At 43.7% G+C, this 23,946-nt stretch overlaps 1 protein-coding gene across 1 annotated transcript in view; it reads right to left on the minus strand.

Moving 5' to 3' along the window:
* The window catches only part of LOC128712038 (protein scabrous), a 51,754-nt gene that overhangs the window by 18,928 nt on the left and 8,880 nt on the right, over positions 1–23,946 (minus strand). Inside the window, exon 2 of the mRNA XM_053806933.1 lies at positions 22,037–22,364. Coding sequence (XP_053662908.1) covers positions 22,037–22,364 — 328 coding nt within the window. The remainder of the gene's footprint in view (positions 1–22,036; positions 22,365–23,946) is intronic.

Raw genomic sequence — 23,946 nt, forward strand, 5'->3', positions numbered from 1 at the left:
AGTATATGAAAATTGAAGAAAATGTAATCGAAGAAGAAAACGAGCTAGTGCTCGAGATGGCTTTTGTGTGTCTATGTACCGATAAAAAAGCACCGACACAAACATAAACATATACTCGCTTCAAACAGAGAACAGAGGCAGAAGGAGTATGGCGGTGATGGCGGCATGGACCCGTCTGGATGATCCGGAAATTCAATTTGAAAGTTTTCCGGACCCAGCGATACGTTTTCGACTTTTTTTGTTCCCGCCTTAACCGCTTTCTCTTTCGGTTCAAAGCTAGGAAAGTGTGGTGATGGTGTACTGTTCCATTAGAGTTCTTGGAGGGGTTTTCTCACTCTCTCACTCTCTCTTCATCCGACTGCTTTGCATTCATAGTACCGGTGCATTTTTCCCTTTTTTAGGCCGTTCGTTTGAGTGTATTGCTGTGCTATTTTCACCTGTTCTGTTTTTTTTCTGTTTCGTTTATTCATGTGCAGCGGGAAGCGAACGAGCGACAGATTGACCTGGGAGCTTAGTGCAAAAGTTCAACCAAAAGCCCCGTGCAAGTAGCAAAAATGGTGCAGTGATGAAACGTTAAAGAAAATATGCCATGAATAAAAAGGATGAATAAAAAGGTCTATAATGTTTTAACCCATAGAAGGACGTCTCTAGAGAAATTGATTCATAGGGATGCACGAAGAAAATCTGTCTGGACTTAGGGGAAAAATATGTATGCGACAACAATATGTATAACCCACGCGCGGTCAGCGGTTAGTGTCAGCTGAGGTCAAAGGGATAGAATTCCATGAGTCACTTGATGGAATAAAAGCTTAGACCATATACGAAACCGCATGTGGCCTGTGTGAACCCCCCTTCAGGTTGGGTTGATGAGAAAGGTTGGAACACCGTTTTCGAGTGTCCTTGGAGCAAGAACACCAACGCAATATTTTCGTAATTTGATCAGTGTGGTGGGTGGGTGGTTGGAATACTTTCAAGAGAAGCAATACGAATGAGGCGTTTAACAATGTACCACAATCGAAGAAAGAAGGATAAAGGAAAGGAAAGGATTGGAGGTATGATAGAGCTACGTGTTACCATGGCAGTCATTTTGGAATTTTAAGACATTTTTGGGCAGCTTTTATGTCTAGAATTTTTAAGTTGGACCTACAGTTTTGGAATGGAAGTGTCATGCGGCATTTAGCAGGTGACATTGGAACTCAACGAATCCAGGGTCCAAGGCTAAGTAGGAAACGTCAAGATAAGAGAGAATAAGAAAATGTGGAGAAATAATATCTATAAGTTTGGTGGTACTAAATTGGCGTATTCTATTATGAGTCATCAAGTCCCCCAATTCTGGAGATAAATTTTGTGAATGTGTCTCAACAACAATCCTGCCGTAAAGTAGGCATCCACCATCAATGCTAACGAAGCTCGCACGTGCTAGTGCTTTCACCCTGATTTGTTTTCATGCCTTCATTCATGCTTTATTCATCGCATTTACGAAAGGACACGAATGTTTTCGGGTTGTCAGAGAGTCCAACCAGAAGTGAAAGTAGTAACCACCTTTCCAACCCTTCCCCAGTAGTGTCATTCGGTGTGAATGAATTGAGTTGACACTGAATGACGCCACTTCAGTCGGGACGGAGGCAAAGATAACAAATAAACGATGCGAGTCGGGGCCGAGAGAATGAAGATAAGGAATACGGGGCCCATCCGTTTACCGGTCCCGGTCGGCTGCAACCCACAAAAAAAAAGCTCCAAAGGATATCACCGAAAGCAAACACAAAAGCGAAGGCCAGCTGACAGCGACAAACGGGTGAATGAATAAGTGAGCAGTCAGGATCACGGGTTGGTGTGGGAAAAAAGGGTCAAATGAATTGGTTTTTTTTGTCGCTCCCACCCTCTTACCAACCCACCCGGAAAGTTGTCCCACCGGTGGAGGAAATGGATGGTTGTGTGTGTGTTTGCGATTTTTTCTTCTATTCTCTTCATTGTTTTTGTACCATCTTCAGGCGGACGGTGGACGTAATGGACGATGGCAATGATATGATGAGGGAAATTGATGGTAAAAAGCTAAATGATCAACATCACAGATTGCCCGAGTGGTGCTGAATGGTGGTCACCATTGCCTTCGGCCGCCACCGATGCTGCCAATGTAGATGAGAGCGGAACCTCCATTGTTGATTTTCGCATTCCTTCCCAATCGCTCCTTTACCCTGTGTTTGTCGTATCCTTTTGGGCGATCGATGGGCAAACAAAAAAAAAAAGAATCCGCTCCCATTTTAGGAAATGAATCTGAACACACCGGAATGGAAAGGGAATTCTAAAAATGTCTTCATTTAGAAGAAAGAGAAAGCATCTGGTTTCGTTTTTCCTTCCATTTGGTTGGAGTTATTTATTTTGTGCCGGGAACCACACCAACCCAAGCGGGTCAACAAAATGGCTTTTTAGTTGAATGAGGTCCACACTCGAATGCAGGCAGAATGGATTCTTGGTGCACGAGTATGTGTGTGTGTGTGTGTGTGTGTGTGGTCCATTCCGGTCATAAGGTTAATTGGAGGTGTATGCTGTCGTTTTTTTTTTTACTTTTCTCATAACCCAACCATGGTGCGGGGGTTTGGAGTGACGATGGAAGTTTTACGAGAGCTTAATGGGTGCTACTCGAGAGTAGCTCATGTTGAAGCGACTCGCAGTGACACTTCTGGCCGAAATTACGAGTGTGAAAATCTTGTGGATAGTGGACAAATTTGCAAATTTTAACGAGAGTGGTCTACTGTGGAGTGTAGTAATTTGGATATGGAGTGAGTAGTTGGGGTCGACAATTTTAAGGATACGTACCCTTACACTTATACATACTTAGTGTACGTAAATATTAAAGATTGTGGAAGTGACAGTGCATATAAAAATGTCATTGCTTCACCTAGGAAATGTTGTTTAAACATTGACTTCAAATTTCTACCCAGAATGTAATCCTTTGGCTAGAAAATATAGAAACACACATATCGGAGCTCTAGGGCTCAATTCTTCATTGTGTTCAGCAAACGCTGACAGTTGAACCGTGTTCCGTAACAGCATTACATCTTAAATAGTGAACGGACAATAGGAAAATATTACATGAAAATCGAATCAATTTCCTCTTTTATTTCCCATCTCAACCTAATTCCACCATCACACATCTAACATCCGTTCTCTACCGTTCCATAAGCCATTCAACTTCCGATCGGCTCAAAGCCCATTGCATAAGTGCCGTCGACTATTACGGCAACGTGGTGCAGAAAAAAAAGGCATCGAATGGAAGCATTATTTTATGCCCTGGTACAAAAGCCCAGAAAGCCTTCGAAACAGGTTCGTCTTCTCAATTCCGAGGACACTGCGAGGAAAAGGCAAAATGCAAAACCGATAAATATTAAATAATGCTATCACTCCGAACGCCCAGAAACGTGTGCACGCGAACGTAGCCCGGCAGTGCAGCTTGGGGTTTTCACCGAAAGAAAATAGCAGAAATAGGGTTATCCTTGCGATGTTTGTTTTATTCATGGGGATTTTTCCGTGCTGCCCGGCATGCTTGCTCGGTTGGTGCCAATGGGGAATAACGAGAGACCGAAAGAGCGAGTGAGTGTGTGAGAGTGAGAGAGAGAGAGAACGATTGAAAAACACAGACAGACACAGAAAATAAAATCTCAAGCCTTCTCGGTTCGTTCGGTTTGCATAAATACGGCAAAGGAAAATATATGCACAAGCTCACTAGGGAACGAAAAGTGCGCTCGGTGCGGGAAAGCCTGAAGGAAAACTGCCAGCATCGGTGGGGGAAAATTGGGAATGGAATAAGGATGTAGCAGTAGGGACTCATCGTACAAGATGCGAAAAAGGGTTCCTTCATCTTCCGGTGTGAAACGATGCAAGCATAACGAAATTGTGCTTCAAAGAATAAAAAACAAAAAACCTGCAAAAATACAGCAACAAAATGAGTTGTGCGAATTGCGGATGAATGGGAGGAAAGGATCTAGCGGCGGAGAGATGCGGGAGGGAAATGTTGCAATTTCCACCACCCGCAAGACAGCGTGAGAAACATTTGCCCACACTTTTTGTGGTTTCGGTGTTGCTTTTTTGTGGAGTGTACATTTTGTTTTTGCTGGGCCACCCGAACGCTTCTTTTGGGGTACCAAAGGAAGACAAACCAAAAAAAGAAATGGGCCAGCTGTGAGCTGCTTACTGGTCATCGTGGGATTTTGCTTTGAGACGTACGCAGCACATCTTTGCAGAAAAATAGGCATGCAAGAGCCCTAAGTAAGGTGTGTAAGAAAGGATAAAAAAGGAATTGTATTGGGTGGGCAATACACGACCGATGAACACCCGGCCTACCCGTGCCGTTGCTATGGCCGTTTCGAGTGGTTGTTTCCGTTGCGTTGCAGCCTATACGAGTATGGAAGGTATGGGAGCGAACACAAATAAGGTGCAATAAAAAGCGGAAAATAACGAGAATCGAGAATCGGAAACATTGGCTCCCCGGTCGCAATATTTGCCCTCTAGAATGTCCTATCGCTTTTAGCAGGGGTGGAGGCGAAGAAGAAGGAAAATATCCTTTCTCTCTCTCTCTCTCTCTCATACACCACATACGACCACAGGGCTGTCCAAATTCGAAGTCGTTCACAAGGATATAAATAAGATGCGGATGGGTTCTTCCCCAGCCAAACGACGTACGAATGGGGCGAACAATCTGCATGAAGATGTCCTTTTTTCCGCTTGCCCGTACAGTAAAACCCCACGGTAAAAGCAGGGCAACAGAAGGCGAAACAATTTTTACCGCAACATAAACGAATCGAAATCATCATCGAAATGCCACAGTTTTGCGTGCAGGAGGGCTTATGCTCTATCCCACGGACGTCGGTGGCTTTTTGCTTGCTAACAAGCGAAAACCCTACCGCGAGGGTACACAGGCCCGCATACATACGTGGTGCCGGTGATGGTGCCTACAACATTGTGTAGCATCAGGAAGACGGAAGGTCCTAACAAGCGAGTGGCAAAAGAAAATGGCATGAGGCATCGACACGCCAAAAACATAACTCGCACTTGGCTCGTTGGTTTCTCGTTCAAATACTACCCCAGCGTACCGGGCATGGTGTGATCCTGTGACCATTAGGCAGATGCGTGAGTGTGTCTGACGGCAAAAGCGAGGAGGGAAAAATTTGCGATTTCGTTCGCCACCAACGACCTCAAAAGTTGGAATATAAATGATACGCATTAGCATAAAAGATATATGTACATCATATGCTCTTTCGTATACGCCGGCCGCCGGGATTCACGGGTTTTTTTTCGGAAGGCGAAAGCTTTCGCTTCCTTTTTAAAGGGTGGGAACAGGATTTTTTTTCTCTCGACTTCGCTCCTTTCTTCAATCGTTCGCTTCGAGTTTTGGCGTGGTTGCAAAGTAAGGCTCGCAGTTTTGCATTTCATTTTCCAACCTTTGCTGCTCGTTTCGGCACTCTCACACATACACACAAAAGCAGTTTTGTGGTAGCGATTTTGGGACGAGCTAATAATTTTGCCACTCTACCAACCGTTGGGGCCGGGAATAGGAAAAGTAAGGAAGGGAAGGGAGGTGAAGTTGTTCGTTGGCTTCCGGTTCTTCGGAACGATTGAGAGCGCTCAGTCGCTATCTTCATTATTGCCATCGTGAGCATCCCCATCAAAGTCGGTAGTCGTCATCATCAAGCGCAAACGGTAGCAGCATCACTGGTAGGTTCATCAGGTCCCCATGTTCCCGGCCCATTAGTGTCGTCCAAATGCGCGTGTGTGTTTTTCTTTTCACCGCAAAGGGAATGGAATGCTCAATGTTCTGTTTTTTTGTGTGTGTTCCGATTGACCGACTAGCACTTAGAGCGTTTGAGTGAAAAGCGATTTGTTCGAAAACGGCACAATTTGGTAGGGTTGAACATGGGTAAAGGAAAAACGTCGAGCAGAGGGTTTAAAGTGCATCGTTTGGAGATGATTTTATGATAGGTTTTCGATGCGAGTGCAAAGCAATAAGTGCGTTCGTTAGCGAACCTTTTTTGGTTGCAAAGGATCATGAGCATTAGTTTTCATTTTTACGTGATGTTCAATAGAAAACATTGTGTGTAAAGTGTATTGGTTTTTATAGAAAATGATAATTTGCAATGCGAGTTGCGAATAAGCCGAAAGCTTCAAGCTTTAGTGTCAAAAAGCCTGAAGGTATGCAAAGTACAAATAAAAATATAGTTATTAACTGGAGGACTTTTAATAACAAAGTCGCTTCATTGAATATTGATTTGAATTGTAGAAAATATTATTTGTGATACGAATGTTCAGACACTCAACCCTTCAATCCTTAAATCCAAGCGCCTGATGGTATGCAAAAGACGACCAAATTAATCTTTATTAAACAGCACGGGTACAATGTACGTTATAACATTCAAGCTGGTTTTTGAATAGCGCCATTTAAGCAGGCTTAGAAATCCATTTTAAGCATTAACAATGCACCAACGTTACGTTCTGGCATCAAATCGTTGGACTTGGTTATTAAACCCAACATTCTACCAAAGCCGAAACAGTTTATGCTCGATTGAAATTGCTTTATTGATTTTTAAATGCATATCCTGGCCATCGGTCACGTTTAACCACGTACCTTTTGCTTTCCCGGACCATGCCTAGCCCGATTCTCTACTAACCGAACCGATTCCAACCGAAAGTGGTATCGATACAGGTCCAAGCAATAGTTCAACGTTATCATGTGTACGAGGGGAATGCGATTGCAAGGGAATACTCAATCGGGAAACGGAGATTTTCCGCTTAAGAAACATTTCCCAAGACACAGCAGAAATGCTTCAACGTTGCGTTTTCCCTCCCTGCTGCCCATTCAGTGCACCATTTTCTGTGTGACACAGTGGGTTGGGCGGTCGTTCTATCCGTACGCTCGATGCATTTCACTTGTCTTCATTTATTTTTAACCGAGGGAAATCTAATTTAAAACAGTGCAAGATAAGGAGTGTGTCAGTGGCCGCAAGAAAACCTCGCCAAAGGCTGCCACAAACGTGACCTCTGGTGTGCACGTGGGGGCCGAAGTTGGACGCTATTTGGCTGGCAAGCGAAGACTAATGCAGTTTTCCGTTTTGGGGAGTATGAAGGAGGGAAAACTTCGAACTGATTGTACGAATGGGTTGATCATGGTGGAGTACAAAGGGGGAGGGGGGAGCGGATTGAAAGGGAAGGGGTTGTCAGAGTACGAGAAGAAAGCTATTGTAAAGTAAAGGAAAATTAGACAGCACAAAAAGAACGTTTCTAGCCTGTGGAGAGAAGGCACCAACAGCACAATAGGAAGCCGTGTGGTAAATTGTGGGGAAGCCGGTTGTGGAAATCCCGTTCGCTCCAAGTTCCTTTTCCACCCAGAAAAACGGAAAAGGCGTGCACGTGTTTTATGCCTTGGCAATGCGTTTTTCTTTCTTTCTATTTTTCGTAATTTAACGTACCATTCGACCTAAGTTTCAACCATCTGCCGATGGAAGACTGCTGGATGGAAAACAAGGCTTCGAATGTATTTGATTCCGATACACCGAATGGTAAGAACATTTTTAGGATCGCCCTATCTACTGGGAAAACGGGTTCGAAGGCACATAGTCACCCGGGGCTTTTGTTTTCGCAGACATTGGGGCTTTCCTCCGCGACCTCGTTTGCTTTTATTGGGTCTTCATTGATTTTTATGCCACAGCCATTTTTGTTTGCTGGCATATTTATGCTGGTACACAGCGGGGCAAAGACGGTTATCGTGCATTGTAATAAATTTTTTTGATGGAAAAAATGAAGCCCAAAACACGAAAAAAAAAAAAAAATCCATCCTGCACCAGACAAGATACATTTGATTGGATAACTTTAGCACCGGATGGGGTTATAAAGCGGACTAAAAAGAAGACTAGAAGACCAGAAGAGGCACAACAAATGATGCTGGTGTTTGAGTCACGATAAGAACGGCCATACGTTATGTGTACGAAAGGGTTTAGCGGTATCGAACATTTTTATTTGAGTTTGATGTACATGCGGCATTTAAACACGAAACCATTCGGCCAATTTCGGTGGAATTAAATCATAAAATTAAATATCGATAAAACAACCTGACACGCAAGACAGGCAGCTAGTTATCGTGATTTATGATTGAATGGCTTTTTTTCCTTTTGCATGTTATCTCTAATTGGATTTCAAAGATCGCTCAATTTTCTAATGCAATGTGGCATGCAACTTGGTGGTGTGTTTCAGTTTTGTATCGCAGTTGATATGCAGAGTGAAATAAAATACAAAATATCGCGTAAAATTATCAACTAACTTCTTGCTTGGGGAACGTTCTACACTTTTACAATGTGGCAAAGAAATTATAATTCCATTTCGTGTAGACCTTTTATCAACAATCTGCAATCTGGTGCGGATGGCAGCTGGCGATAGCACGCTGAAACGCCAAGTAAACGTCGCGAAAGAAAACCAGACAAATTTTAACCAACCCAGCGCAATCTGAGAACCGGTTCGAAAAAAGGGTTCGGACCGTGCAAATAAAGTACGACAGGTGCGCGATCCGTCCAAGGGCCAAAATCGTGAATGAAAGATGAAAAGCTTCCATTGGAATTGGATTGGAAGAAGGAGAAAACAAAAAACACAACCGGTCAATGGTCCTCAAAACTGGTTCGTGTCCGTTCGGTGCTGTTTCAGCTGGTAGCCGTACGGCCATGTGATAAGCATATTGCGATAGCGAGATGAACGCTTACCACTGCGAGCGAACTGTGGAGGAAAGGCGCCTAAATTTCGACCTACAAACAGCTGCTCGAGCCTTGCAGGATTTTCCTATGCTGCTAGTGCATCTTCGGGTCCAGGAAGCCATCGATAATGTAACGAAACCCCCATTTTTTCACGATTGCCTCTCCACAGAGGTCATTAAAATCTGGCCCGTTGGATGTAAAGGAGGGAATGTTTCAGTCACAAATAACGAACTTGGTAAATGTGTGTGTGTGTCTATCTAAATGAGTGTGTGTGTTGCAGAGAGAATGCAGGTGGCGACCCGCAGGACGTCTTAACAAGAAACATCGTCACCGTGTGACGGAAGAGTAGTAAAAGAGAACCAAAAAAAGGGATGAAAACGTACGAAGCATTTACCTTGGCTTGAATTTGCAGGGGTTTTCAACAATTAAATTATTTAGAGAATTTAAGAGAAAATTTTGAAGAGAATGATTTCAAATTTACTTAAATTTTTCACATTATGTAGCTCTATAATTAATAAAATTTGATTCTGAATATTTGTTTCAAACTGAAACAATACTGAGCGTGGCGTTGGAAAACCCTGCACACTTCACACCGTTGGACGCTTGGCACTACAAAGACTGATGCGCAAGGATGCATCTCACGTGCATCACGAAAAGCAATCAAAAAACTTTTTTGCCCTTTCCCTGCTTGCGCAGAACGTACCGAATCTTTTGGGCCATGGTTCCCAGTAGCGAAGGTTGGACAAAAATTCATCGAAACCAGTTCCGATTAAAAGGCGGCAGTTTCAATGTTGCGTCGATGTTTGGATTTTTGGTTTGCGTTTTTGCTGACTTGCTTTGCAAGTTGTTGTTTGCGTTTTTGCGTTCCCGCTTTAGCATCGGGTTTTGTATTTTTCATGTGTTTGGTTGGTTTCTTACTGTTGCTGGTTGGTTGGTTGCGGCGCCCCCAAGATGTACGATGAATGATAAAAAAATCATCACCAACCAGCATGGCAGATCGTTCGTTGCTTAAATAAACGGAGCCAAACTTCACCACCACGGAAAACTGCTCCATATCGCTCAACAAGTTTGCAAAAAACCCGACTGTTCCGCTTATGGTAGTGCTTTTGTACGCTGTTGCGTGTGCTGCAGCGGAGCTTTTTTTTTTTGACCGCTCGGGCACTGCAGCACACGATTTCAGCTTGCAGAATTAATTCCGTTTTCTTTCGCATAAACCGGTCACCTTCGCCCGTTCGGTGGTCCGGAAGCCAAGCTAAGTGCATTCGAAGGGAACATGACCCCGGCTAGCCACTTTTTTTTCTTCTGGTGCGGATACGGTCACCTTTCTTCTGGGTCGGTTGCATTCGACCGGTCAACCGTTTTGGCCGTTTCGGTTTCGGTTGAGTAAAGACAACAAAACATCGCAGCAAACACAACACAACCGTCGGGGAACAGCAGCACGCGGTTTCGGTCCGGTGCATCCGGTGCTGGATGATGTGCTCCGGATCCGGAACAACACCTTCCGAAATGTACCACCGTTGCATAAATGAATGTATGAATGTATGAATAAATTATCGTAACCCAGGCGCATATGCGTACGTTGGCTCACCGTACTCTTTTTCCATCCTTCACCGCTGGAGATAAATTATAAACTGACTTTATGCAAGCTAGCACGGTGTGTGTATGCGTTTATGTTTGTTACGAGCGAAAGAAGATTGTTGTTCTACGGTTCTTTTCTTTTCTTACCGATTTTGGTGCATTATTCTTGTGGTAATTTACATAAGACACCTGAGCGCCCCCGTAATGAGGTGTGGTGTATATGGAAACGTAAACAATGTCGAGCTTGATTGTGAACACAAACACCCACATGCAGGCATTAAAAAAGCAACGCCTTGGTGCGTAAACACAAAGTTTACGCTTTGGAGAGGAAAAGATTATCACAAAGATGCACCAACGTTGAACCTCACAGTGAAGCTTTAAACCAACGGTCAATGTTATCCAACTTTTCACCATCCACCATCCACATCTCGCCTTTCCATTACAAAGCGATTAGGTGGTCACGGTTTCGTTCCTTCGTTGTCGTTTGCAGCCACGAGCGCGATTCTACCCCAAAATGAGAACCACACACTAATTATCACATTAAAATTAGCTGACCCTGACGGAATGTTGAGATAAATCGCTTGCAGCTTAGCAACTTCAGTTTGCCTTCCTGCGATCCACCGGCGATTTTTGGTCGAAAGCACACCAATCTTGATCGCCAAAATCTTAAATGCTGCGCTCGAAAAGCAGACAAAATTTCCGGTGACGGCAGATGTCCGCAAGCGCGGAGCAAGGTGTGATCCGTTTTTCATTCGGCAGCGAAGATTAATTACCTGATTGCGAATTCCGGAATCGCGTCTGCTACCGGACCGGGCGCAGACGGTGGGCCGGATGCCGCAAGGTTTCGGTAATGATAAATCGAAAGAAAAAGAAAAGCTGCTTTCTTGCCGTAAATTAGATTGCCAATTCCCAGCCGGGACGGGATTATTTCCAACAGAATTGATTATGCCTTTTTGTTGTTGTTCACTGTTTGTTTCTTTCAGCCACCTTGCGCAGTATGTTCGTACAAAGAGAACATTTTTTTTTATCTGCCCGATGCTGTGTTGTGGTAGGCCTGTTTTAAACGATGGCAAAGTGTTGGATCATCTGGGGATTAGGAAATCATTAATTACTAAATGAATGCCTTATCAGAACGATACAGGTGCAGTGCAATGATAAATTCCGAGTAAAATTACATTTTTCCAACTTCCAGATTCATTGCAGTTGCAATTCTATACAGAAAATAGATTTATTTTATTATTGTTAAAAAATAGTCAACAGGCAGGAAGATCATGCTTACATAGTTATGATAAAAAAGAAGAGAAGCAAAACTACATCGTTCCCGCCTATTGGCTGAGCCGGTTTTTGACAGCTGCGGTGCGTGGTGTTATTCGCTTATGAAATGGACTGAAAATAAACAGAAACTAAAACAGCTGGATCCAATGTGTATCCAGAGGATAAACGACGAGCTTAAGCTTTTGATAATCTCTCGGTTCCCGTTCGCTAGTGCCTTTGCCCATCATCAGGAACAGCAATCGGTTCCGGCAGCCTACGACCATGCTAGAACGATTGAGCCGTTCGGCAATAATCCTCAATAGCGCGCTTTTGTTAGACGAAGGGCTCAAAAAAGGTACAGGAAGTGTATAAGGGAGAGAGAGGGAGAGAGAGAGAGAGAGAGAGAGAGAGAGAAAGAGAACAAAAAAACATCCACAACAGATCACCTGCCTGTGCCTCTGTTCGAAGGTTGGTGTGAGCGGTTAACAAAGTAAACCCATCTCGCACACAAGCAAAGTTACGATTTTCCCGTTCAAAAATGGACAGGAAAGCTTCTCACACAAAAGCGAAAATGGAACCGGTGCGTTCAAAAAGCACGCTGCCAAAATAGTCAAAAATCGACCCTTTTTGGCAGTTGATTAGGTTTTGAAAAATGGTACCTGCCGCTGCAGCTGCTTAGCGCGAGCGGCTGTGTGATGTTCGCACACAGTGCTGAAGGATGGTTCCCGGCGATAAGTCTAAACCCGGAGCGAAGGAAGCAGATCAGTAAAAAGAGACCATTTGGCATTCGGCGGTTGTCGGTCGCTGTTGCGGAGCGTACGGTAGTCAAGGTTGCCAAAGGGAACTCTCAGCAGCTGGCCCGCTTTCGGGGCTCTATTGCAAGGGATTGGAGAAAAAAAAATGGAAGATTAAGGAGCAGGTGATATTTCATCCCTCGCCTTTCACAACCATCGGCATGCGTTCGATGACGCAGCTACGGGCGTCCTCGTTCGCGTCCCATATCTTTCCCTCCGGGCGGGCAACCATTTCTTCGTGGACCGCCTGTACGGTTCGCGGGAGTCTATTGACTGCCGGGCACTGGAAAAGGTCGATACAAATAGAATATATTAGATGGGTTTTGCCGCCACAGTTATTTCCCACCTGTCCCGGCTGGCCCGATGTTGCGGTGCGTTGTAACGTGTCACGCAGCAACGTTCGTAAATCGGTTGAATGATTTGATGACTTTACGTATCGGGTTTGGACGGGCTGGGACAACGGCCGAACGCACCGTACACGACCGAAGCGTGGATGGGATAAAATACGAGCAAAAAATAAATAAAAGGTTGAAGTTGAATAATTTTGTGTCGTTTTGTGACCCGGTGGTTTTTTCGTTGTCCTTGCAAATCCTGCACCAAACAAGTGATTGTTCGAAAAGGTGGTAGAATGGGAAAGAAACAAAACAACAACAAAAAAAAACAAGATAAACGATGTTGTGGGAGGGTTTTTTTCTCGCACCCATCATCAAATACGAGGTTCATTTTTTAGCGATTTACTTTTCGGTTGGTTTGTGCTGTTTTTTTTTTGTTTTGCGTATCTGGTTTTTACTCGTAATGTTGTGAAAAAACACAGCATGGAAAATAGAGGGTGTTAAAAAAGAAGGGAAATAATCTGTTAGGATGGACATTTGGATGGGAAATCAATTTAACGACGGGTCGGAATATTGATTGTGTTTGTGCCCTTATAACGAAACCGATCGCGCTCCAGTTACAGTTTTAAAAAACTTCCATTTCTTCTTCTTTTTCTTCAAAAAGACGCTTTGTGTAATACGTAAAATTTAAAGTCATTAATTGCGTTGTATTATCAGCAAATTGCAATGAATGCGGCAAATTATTATTTTCAGGTTTTTCTTAGATATTAATAATAATAATTAAATATTACCGTTGAGGGTACGTAAACAGAGCAGACCTGTAATCTAGTACCTGCGTAGGATAATATATCAGTAATACATAATTAGAACATATAATTGTAAGAAAAACAGCCCATCAAAAGGGGTTTGAGAAGGGGCTTAAGAAAGCTTTAACCAGATTTCTTATAATTTTAAATACAAATTTAACTGTAAAGTATTGAAATCGAATGAGATGAGCACAAATATGAAATGAGATAAACTTTGTTATCAAAATTGCTGATATCAATAAAGTTTTATATTATTAAAACTTGTATTTTTGTGTTGGTTATTGTTTGTTTTTAGAACCATAATAAAAGGCTCCCGTGGAGAGTAAGTGATCCATTGAATGCAGAATCAATATTACCTATTCCAATGTTCATCGGAAAAACAGAAACTTTTCAACCGAAGCACGGGTCGTAAAACCAGCCCCGTACCACGTTGGCATTTTAGCGTAATTGATGAATTTGATTTGAACTGTGTCGTCGATGGCCGTAAAGGTTTTCTGGACGAAGGTTTTATCATCTCTACCGTGCCCAATTCTCCGCCTCTGCATCGATTTCTCTGCAAGAGAAGCAAACGGTTCTAACGAATCTCGCCTCAGACGTTTCGGTTCCGTTGGGGATGTGTTTGTTTCGTTAGATGGGGGTCTATTTTTCCTTTTCCCAGTGTCAAAACACAAACGCGCTGATTCTTCGCCTTCGCATCAGAACTCGCGAGGCTGTCTCGTTACCATAATTGATCTCGAATCGTAACGAATCACACCAGCCAACTTCCGAGGGACGTTTCTGGGGCCAACTGTTGGCGGAAACTTTTCTTCCAACCGGCCTCTGTTTATTGGGGCATTTTGTGGCATTTTCTTCGCCGTCCGGAAAGTCGTGAAAAGAGCACTTGCAGCGATGGCGTATCGAAGGTCTGAAGGTTGTTCGATAGCACGCACCAACGGTCAAACGTCCAAACGAACACCAACAAAAGAGGTCACAAAAAGGTGCAAAGGGTCGTCTAGTGCGCCTGGAGGGCCAGATCCGTATTCGGGGGTTGCTGAGAGGGTTGCAGTTGTCGCACCGAATAACCCTCCCGATGACAACGGTGACGCAGCGGAACGGTACATTCCCCGAGGGTGAGTCACCGACCGTTGCTTTCGAGCCCCTTGACGGAGCCTTAAGGATTTCCGCTCGTTTAACTTCCATTATGGTAAACGTTTTGGTTGTGTGTGTGTGTTTTTTTTTGTCGCTGTTGTTGCTTGACGCTGCGGGTCCCATCGGGCAAGGCACAGAAAATCAATTTTAAGACCATTTCATCTGGAGCGCGAGATGAAGAGCGCGGTGGGCAAAACAATACGCTACTGTTTCAAGACTGCTCAGTAAGGATGGGATCGTTCCAACGCCAACAAAACGCCTTGTTTTGGTGTGTCTTTATTTTTCCTACTGTTGTTAGTCGGCTTCTCTAGCGTTCGTCTGCCTGGAAGGCTTCCATTTAGGAGTGGAGGCTGGATGATTCAGAGCGAAGGAAGGAAGCGAGAGTTTTTCCTTGGGGGCTTTCCTTTTCCAGGACGAAACCCAGCCATTGGAGGGCTGAGTAAGGCGACGAAGCGGGGAGACGTACCTAAACAACGCAAAAGTACGGTTGTGCCTTCCTCGCTGAAGCTGAATATTCTAATTGACTCGAAGGGAAATTCTTGCATCCTGTCCGTCAAACCGGCAGTCAAGTAGTCAGTCAGGCGCGCCTGCTATCTCTCGCCTCGTAACCACCGGTCGGTTCCGTTCCAGCAAAACTTCCCATGGACTGGATGCGAAACAAACAGCGAACGAAGCAGACAAATGGACAAAAACGAACCAACGACTCGCACCCGAAGGCCATTTTCGAGCGATTTCAAGAAGCCGGAACCACGCACCTAGCACCCTAGCAGATCTCCATCGCCCCCTTCCATCCATCCCGGCACGCACCAGATAGATTGAGTGAGTGACAAGTTGGGTGGAACTGTGCGGATGGAAGGTACCTCCTCCGGGTACGAAGGGATGGCACGAGGGCAGGGGAGTTAAAATGAAATAGCAAAAAAGATTGGCAAGTCGCTACGGACGGAACGGACGTGGTAATTTGTGTCAACTGCTAAACTGCAAAGCTCGGGCCTCGGCACAACGTCTTTGCCGGAAGCGGAAGTACTCAAAGTCGAAGTGCGCTTGGGACGCTTTAGTGGATGGTGCGGAATGTGGCCGAAGGTACGGGAGGAGCAGCGTGTGGATTAGCGGCCATTTTCCTTCCCGCTCACCCGGTCAATACGGTCGCCGGAACGTTTGCTGGCAAGGTGGGCTAGGAGATATTGGAAGGTGGTTGTTGAGGGAAATGTTTCGCAGTGGAATCATTGTTGCCGCTAAATGCCGCTTGTTGACTTTTTTCACTCCGTCGCAGGAGCCACGTGCAAGTGCCCCGTGAGTTGTTGAAAAGTGAGGCACAATCTTTGGCAGATTGACGCATTTTTGTCGCGATTCGGAGCCGAGATGTTTCTGTTTTCGACGGTTTTTTCTTCTTGCTTTAGTCCTCACACCCACCCATAAATGGATATTTTATGCTGCGTTTCTGCGTATCATACGGAGGGAAAGAAACGCATGGTGAGCACGGCTGAACAGATGTTCATTCGATGATGCGATGTGGAGCACATTTCGGCAGTGTGCTTTTGGCGTGACGTTATTTGAATGATCTTTCGCTGGAATGTTTGCATTCTTTCGGATTCAATCTCGTTAGCGTTTTGGACGAGATGGGTGGTGGTGATGTGGTGATAAACTCATTATCATGCCACACGGTTTTTTTTTCATCGCCGATGAGTTTGGAATGAAATTGACAAAAGAACAGAGAAGATAATTTACGGGACACATCTGAACGCTTGACCGAGCAATCAAGCGGAAGAGTATTGTAATATTTTTACAGAAATCGAGTGAAAAAAACATAAGGCAAAAATTCAAATGATGAATATTAATTTCCAAAAATGGTATTTGGTTTCGAGAATTTTTTGTATTTTAAGTACAGTACGGTCGTTTTCACAAAAATATAAAAAAAAATCGAATCTTAAAATGGTTTATGGCTATTAAGGTAATGTCAAATGGTTAATTAATATTATTATAATTATTTCCAGGAATAAATATGTCAAAGACGTCAACAGCAGAAGTGGTGTTTATGGTGTGAACGATATCCTAAATCTAGTTAACCATAGTTAGACTTGCACATTTATATTATTATCACCTTGGGTTCGGAAATTGCAACCATGACATGTAGTGCATTTCGCTCTACTCCTACATTGTGGACTAAGTGTACATAGGAGCGAATCATTAGCATGGGATTAGAACATGATCAGTATGTACTTCCCCACAGTGACACAAGTAAAGAGCTTTCAATGGATACATCACCGACACTTTTAAACAATAAAAAGCTATGTTCAATTTCACATAATCTAGTAATGGACGCTTTCTCATCAAGGAAACCTCAATACGTAAGATTTAATGCTTTTAATTGTAAAAGTATCCTCTCAAATCTCATAAACATGAAATTCGTCAAATTTTTACGATTATGGGACACTTATTTTTAGACACCAAACAAATAACCATAACATCATTCGGAAGTGCATCAACCCTACACTACATCGATCTTGAAGTGGATGGTGCGAAACGGTACACCATTTAACATTGAACCAGCACATTAATGTTGAGCAACTTCGTCGGTCCCCCGTACTTTATGAGCCGTTCATCTTTACCGCAGTGAAAAAGTGCAATTAAATTTCACTCCAAATTTGACAACCCCGCTCGCATCACGAACATAATGGCGGACGGGCGGTACGATTTCATCGCACACTCCGGGTAGAACCGACCCGCAAACTTTGAGGTCATGATTTTCACGCAATGTTCACACATAATTCCGGAACCGGGGCCCGCTCGTTCTCGGAAGAGCATACTTTTTGAACGATCGGCCGTAATGATGATCATTACCATACCTAATGACCGGACTCGCCCGTCTACCCGTAGCATCTTCACAATCAGATGGTTGTATGAAGAGCATAAATCAAAATATCATCTGCGCTGGCTGGTGGAACGTACTGTCGGTGCAGGATGATACCGACCGGAACTTGGTAGCTTTTTTGTTTTGCCGTTACTGTCGGCCGGCAACGTTGCCTACGTTCGGGTGTGGAAAAGTGAAAACTGACGAGCCGGCAACCGTGAAGGAGCGAGACCGAAAGCAGAAACATTATGCTTCATGTCATATGTGCCGATGAGCATATACGGGGAGCACGTGCGATGTGCCGCGTTGAATCAAGTGCGTGGAAAATGGTTTTCTCCGTTGTATTTTAATCCCGCTCTTTTCATGCGGTCGCAATCAAACATGGCACGAGCACGAGTTTTTGATGGCCAGTTGTAGGGCGAAAGAATGAAACGGTGAACCCGACAGTTCGTGACGGAATCTTAAGGAAATAAAATAAAACGTGAGTAGAAATTTTTGCTTTAAAGGGCATGTAAACAAATTAGGGGGAAAAATACAAAAACAAAAACACTCTCTATCACGTACGTAGAGTGTGAGCAAAATAGGAACGGTCATAATGTGTGCCTCGTAATGGGCGGTTACTAGTTTTGGATCGTAGTGGAAGTAAATAATCAACTCCACACGTAAACTCGAACCCGCAAGAAACCTGAGTCCGCTTTCCTGCGAACTCGGGTGAAGCGAACTCGCATTTTCCATGTGTGTGTGTGTTTGGCCTGTTTTTTGTTCACCCTTTCTCACCAGCCGGGAAAACGTGCCCATTTGCTCAAGCGTAAAATAACGCTCCTCCGGTTCCTCTAGGCGCGTTCGTCAGGGTAGTACATTTCAACGTCGTCATCGTCACGTCCTTTCAACACGGGGCAGGAAGTCCAAATGATCTGAAGCACGGCAGGGCCGGGCGGTGTGGTCATAATTAAGGGAAATTTAATTTATGTTCCAATACATGAAACATTTATCAACGGCTTTTGCTCGGAAGCCGTGAAGCAGTGCCTACGAGGAGGGGTTGTGAATTGATGGGAGGCCGAGCAGGATGTGGAGAGCCTTACGGCCTATCCTTCATTTTTCCCAAAGCACATACACACGGCACATGCAAAACGTCACTGGAGGTCAACCATGGAAAAAAGAAAACGGTTTCAGAAGGGAACACAAGCTCGACCCAATGCTTTTCGGGCCGTTCCAGCATGAAGCCGCTTTACGTACTGCGTGTCCGTGTTGGGGAGGCAAAAAAAAATGCAGACAGAATTTAATAAAACTGACTCCCCCTTACCACCGGTAGTACTGGTAACGAGCGGAAACATCGGAAACACCCTGTATTTTTACCCCGTTATCGAGCCAGGTAGGGTAGAAAAACCGGCATCCTAATGGATAAACACACCATTCGCTGGGTGAGTCATCGATGTTATGTTTTATGAGTGATGGATGACCATCAAATACACACACAAACACACCAACGGCAGGAAGTTTCCTAAGGTGTGGTATACCGCGCCACATCCTAATCGGAAGGACCTTAACGGTGGGTGCTGGGTGGATATGGCGAAGCACTTAATGGCTACGCTTACGAGTTGTTTCGTCGGGTTCTAACAGCGTTAGCGGTGACCAGCATTCTCCCCACGATGGCGTTCGTGATGGGTCAATTGTGTCGAACAGAGTTCGTTATTGTGCCTTGTGAAGGTGTTGCACATTCTTCCTAGATTAATTTTAGTTTTCCGTACATTCTAGCGAACCAGTGTTTGATCCCGTGCCTTGATTGATATTTAATTATACATCAAATTGTATTTTAAGTTTCATTAAATAACTGGTCGAAATGGTAAGGTTTTAATTAAAATGTAACGACACATAATTGGAATGAACGCTGTGTCTGCAGGGTATGGCAACGGAAAGTTTTCCATGAAGTATATTTAATTTGGATACTGATTAATAATGGAAATTAATACAACTGATTTGCTGTTCTGAGAATGAAAACATAATTTAAACCAGCTTTACAGATGTCGGTCTGTTCATTGGGGTATTTCCTTGCAGAAATTCAAACAGAACATATTTTACCATTTTATCCCGAAAGAGAGAGAGAGATATATAGAAGGAATTAAGTAAGTAAGTAGTATAGAATGGGACATTTAAAAGCACACCACCCACTCACTAGTCACGAGAATAAATCCAACGCTAATTTTATTAATCCATGCTTGGCAACGATGCGCTACGGGCACGTTCGTCATCGGTTTTTTGGAACCAAGCGTTAGCACCCTCGATAATACCTTTTAGAGCACGAAATTAACTCTCATTTGTTTGGAGCTTTTTGAAGCATGACTGTAGTATGGGTGCATTCCAGCAGTGAAGGAAAATTGGTCCCTTTGCTAATGCTCGCCAAACAATCGCTCGTTCATGGGTACCTATCCCCGCAGATAGATTCTCATAAACGTGGGATTTAGTTGAGACTATTTCGGGCGTTGCGTGTGTGTGTATGTGTGTGTGTGTCGGGGTCGCCTACGCCACACAGTTGATACATTTTACATCATCTGTCTAGGAGCCCTAGGTGAACGCCAGTTTTTCCTGCTCTTGTGTTGTAACGCTTTTGTCGTTCAAGTCGGGGCTTTAGGTTAAATCCTCCAGGATCTTCTTGTTCTCGCACCCGCCGGAACGCCGGAACGTTTATGGTGCTTTATTGGAGTGCCAAAACTTGTCCCTGTTTGCCCACAAAGTGCTGGGCAATGATGGTAAGCTGCTTGAAGAGATAGATAATTGGCAGTAAAGTAACCCCGTGAAGTGGATGGTGGCTGTGTGTAAAATGTCTAAAAAGGTCTACAAAGAGCCATTACGCACGATTACAAACAAGTTGCATGCTTTTAGGCGTTAAGTGCCTGCATTTTTGCCATTAATATAGCATAATTGCATTTTTTCCGTGTTGTTCAATACTGGCATGGTAAGCTGTTCTATACATTTTCACATTTTTAAGGTAATAAAATAAGACATTTTTCTTCACAGTATATCAACTATCATTCTATTTACATCGCAAAATAAATGTATTACAAATGCAAAGATTTTTTCAACTAATGCAGTAAAGTAATCCTTTTTAAAGCTACAACATTGAAAGGGATGGTTCCTTTTTTTAGCTACACTCATCCCAAAACTACTCAAATTTCACACTGAGTGTTGCATGCATCAAACGTTACAAAGTATCAACAATATGGTGTACAGCACCCAAATTCCACCATCACCTCGACCAGATGAAACCACACCTGGGAACTCGATATCTGATGCTTAGTCCTAGCGAACACGTGGAGTTACTCGGCTCGGAGAACTTTACTAGCAAAGTGTTACTTTTAGCACTAGCACTGGCAGATCCGGAACACGCAATGTTTCAGCGATCCCGTTTCCGCACGGTACCACGAGCACTGTCGGTGATGTTCACCATAACGGTGTACCGAGGCATACAAAGCAACCTTACCTTGCGAGGACTGGCGTTGTGCCTGTGCTCCCTTTTCTTTAATGGCGACCTGCGCAAATAAGGTAATTCTAAACCAGCCCGACAACATAGTTTGTTGTTATAATCATACCCATCGTGCAAACAAAGGAATCTCTTGATATGGAACCATGTAAACGGTGTGCCGGCCAATGTATGGTAAGGTGTAAAGTGGTACGCACCCGCCAGAGTCTTTGTCAGGTGCAAACCAAACTGATGGTATCTGTCGGCATACGGTACAGATCCAGGGTTTGTGCAGATCCTTTACGAGCCGCAGAAGGAGGTGAGTTTACCGACCCGTGGTTGTCTCATTTTGCTTTCCCTACCCTAAAGGCTTGGATCCCGATTTGTATGGTTCATGTTTCACTCACACATCTACATGAATAATTTCTCACTCGTTGTACCTTGGCATTATGTGGCGCGGCATGGAGTCGTCGGAATGGCGGCGCACCAGATGAAAGTGTGCGAGGTGAAAAAGTCAGTGCGATAAAGCATCATTATAACGCACGTTTCCTTCCTGCGTTGCTTGCTTGCGAAGGATTATGGCAAATGAAAGAAACTCGGGAAAAGATATCCTTCTTCCGGAGGATTGTTACGTTTTATCATCGGGGAAATTCCTCGAGATGAATAAATTCACCAGCGTAGCAGCGGGATATTATTCCGTGCGAAATGATAAACTTCTTGCCCGTTACACGGGAACGATATGCCGCCAGGAGCGGTTGAGGGGGTTCGTCGGAAATGATCATCAGTCACTTCAATAATGTTCATTCCCTTTTTGCTCTTGTCTCATTTCCTGCGAACTGTGAAGTGCAACAGCTCAATTAAGTAGAATGAAAAGCAGTGTGCCAAGACCATTTCCTGGAAGTAATATTAAGGTGTTGAACATTAAGGGTTATAAATTGTGTAGGCATAACAGAAAGATGTCTGTACGAGATGGAAAAGATAACCTTTAAAAAAAAACCCAAAAGGGCCGAGTGCTTCGCGTTCATTTGAATAGGTATGGAATCCAATACCAATTACTTGTAGAAAAAACGGAACTAGTTTTTAAAATAAACGCACGACTCCACTTACCTTTTCAAGTCGCATGTTGAGACTGCGTCGAATATCATCCGCACTCTGGACCGCTTCTTCCTGTAGTTCCCGAACCAGTACTTCCGTTTTTTCCTGCCGCGAGCGGAGCGATTCCAGCTCCAGCTTTGCCGTACTAAATTCACCTCGGAGTGTGCTGAGATCCTCCAGTAGCTGGTTGCGGAACTGGGCATCCTTGGAGCCACCCCCGAACGAACTCTGCAGCTCCGCCAGCTCCGACCGGATCTCGGATATCGATTGCGACAGCCACTGAACGGTGAGTCGCTCTTTGCTCGGCGAGTTGGTCTCGCGCAGCTGATTAACATCCTCCCTGGCACGGGAATGGCAGAAAATAACGAAAGGCACAATTATTTCTTGGTTCACAGTGGAGAAGGAATCGTTTCGCGGAATTCGACCGTCGCGGATACAATTAAAATTCAACACACAATGGGGCAATTGATGTTGGGCGAAGGATTAGGATTGGGTGAAACGATTGCGAAGGAGCGGTGTTATTAATTATCAAAATGAGCCCCAACAAAATGGTTAATATAAGTCTGTGCAATAAGTTTCAAGTCAATTAGGAAGGATTTACTCGGTAAGTATCTTATATCACCCGCTGTTGGTGGCGCGTAAATGTTGAGAAATTCACCGACAATTGTGCCGGAAATTTGTAAAGAAGCTCAAATTTGTTGGTGATTATGAACGTTTTAATTGAATCTAAGTTTTCCTTTAATATGGACAGGATTTTGTTAAACGAATTCTAGACTAAGATATAAATTTCATGTTGTATACATAAGGAATTTTGGCATTTATTTTTACAATAATCCAGTTTTGATGATAATACGGCAAAACGCCGTCAAACTGGAAATTAATTAATCCAGTTTTGAATTAGAGTTCGAAACTTAATACAAAATATTAGTAGATCACAAACAAGTCTGTCAAAAGCGTCCACTTATAGCTGCTATAACATTGCAATTTAATTAACTTTATAAAACATTGGAACCTTCTACTATTTGTGTTTTACTTGAAGAACTTACCAAATTCAAACAAAACATGCATCAAACATCAAGTTTTCGGAATTGAATATTCAAAAATTATGAAACCCGTTTGCAATACTAAATTAGCAATAAATCCCACTCGACGATCAAAGTAGCACAAGACTTTCCACTTTGAAAGAAAAACAAACAGACGTTTCAAACAACGAAGAAAAAAATCCGACTTATTCATTATCAAAGCAATAGCGAGCACATTAGCGCTCTTTCAGCGTTTTTTTTTTTCTACCTTGCTTAGCACTGGGCTTTAGCACTTCAGTAAAAAAGAACTTTTCACTCTACACACACCTACGACGTGGGCGCATTTCTTTTGGCTTCTTCTTATCGTGAAAAAGAAGCATCCGTGGCAGGAAGATTACACCACCAAGGTTGGTCGAGGACCGTAGCACCAGGACGAGCTTAAACCACGCGAAAAGAACATTTCGTGAGTGATTTGGGTAAGTTGTGGTTCTTTCATTTGGGTTTTTGTTATTCTGCTTCTACTAGGACATTAAACGTAAGGCTTAACTACGGGAAGGTCACGCAAAAATCGATGCAGAAGGTTCGCAAATTACTGCCACATTCACCTTCATCTAGAGGGGCGTGTTTGGGATGGTCGCGTTGGCAGAACCAAGAAGATGTTGTGGCCATTTTTTGGGTACAAGTTGTTGCACGACCCCGTATAGTGTGATTAGAAGAAATTCTTTCTTTCATTGCCGGCATAAAAAATGCAAATAGAATGTGGTGTTTTTCGTGCTTTTTTCGTGGTCAAAACGAGCACTTGTTCTCCGGCTTTTGCTGGAGAGTCCTTAGAATCGTTATTTCTAAGCTACCGTGCGTAAATCTTTAAGGGGCATTCGTCCTACGGGTAGCAAAAATAAG

Source organism: Anopheles marshallii, chromosome 3 (assembly GCF_943734725.1).
Source record: "Anopheles marshallii chromosome 3, idAnoMarsDA_429_01, whole genome shotgun sequence".
NCBI classification, from domain to species: Eukaryota; Metazoa; Arthropoda; class Insecta; order Diptera; family Culicidae; genus Anopheles; species Anopheles marshallii.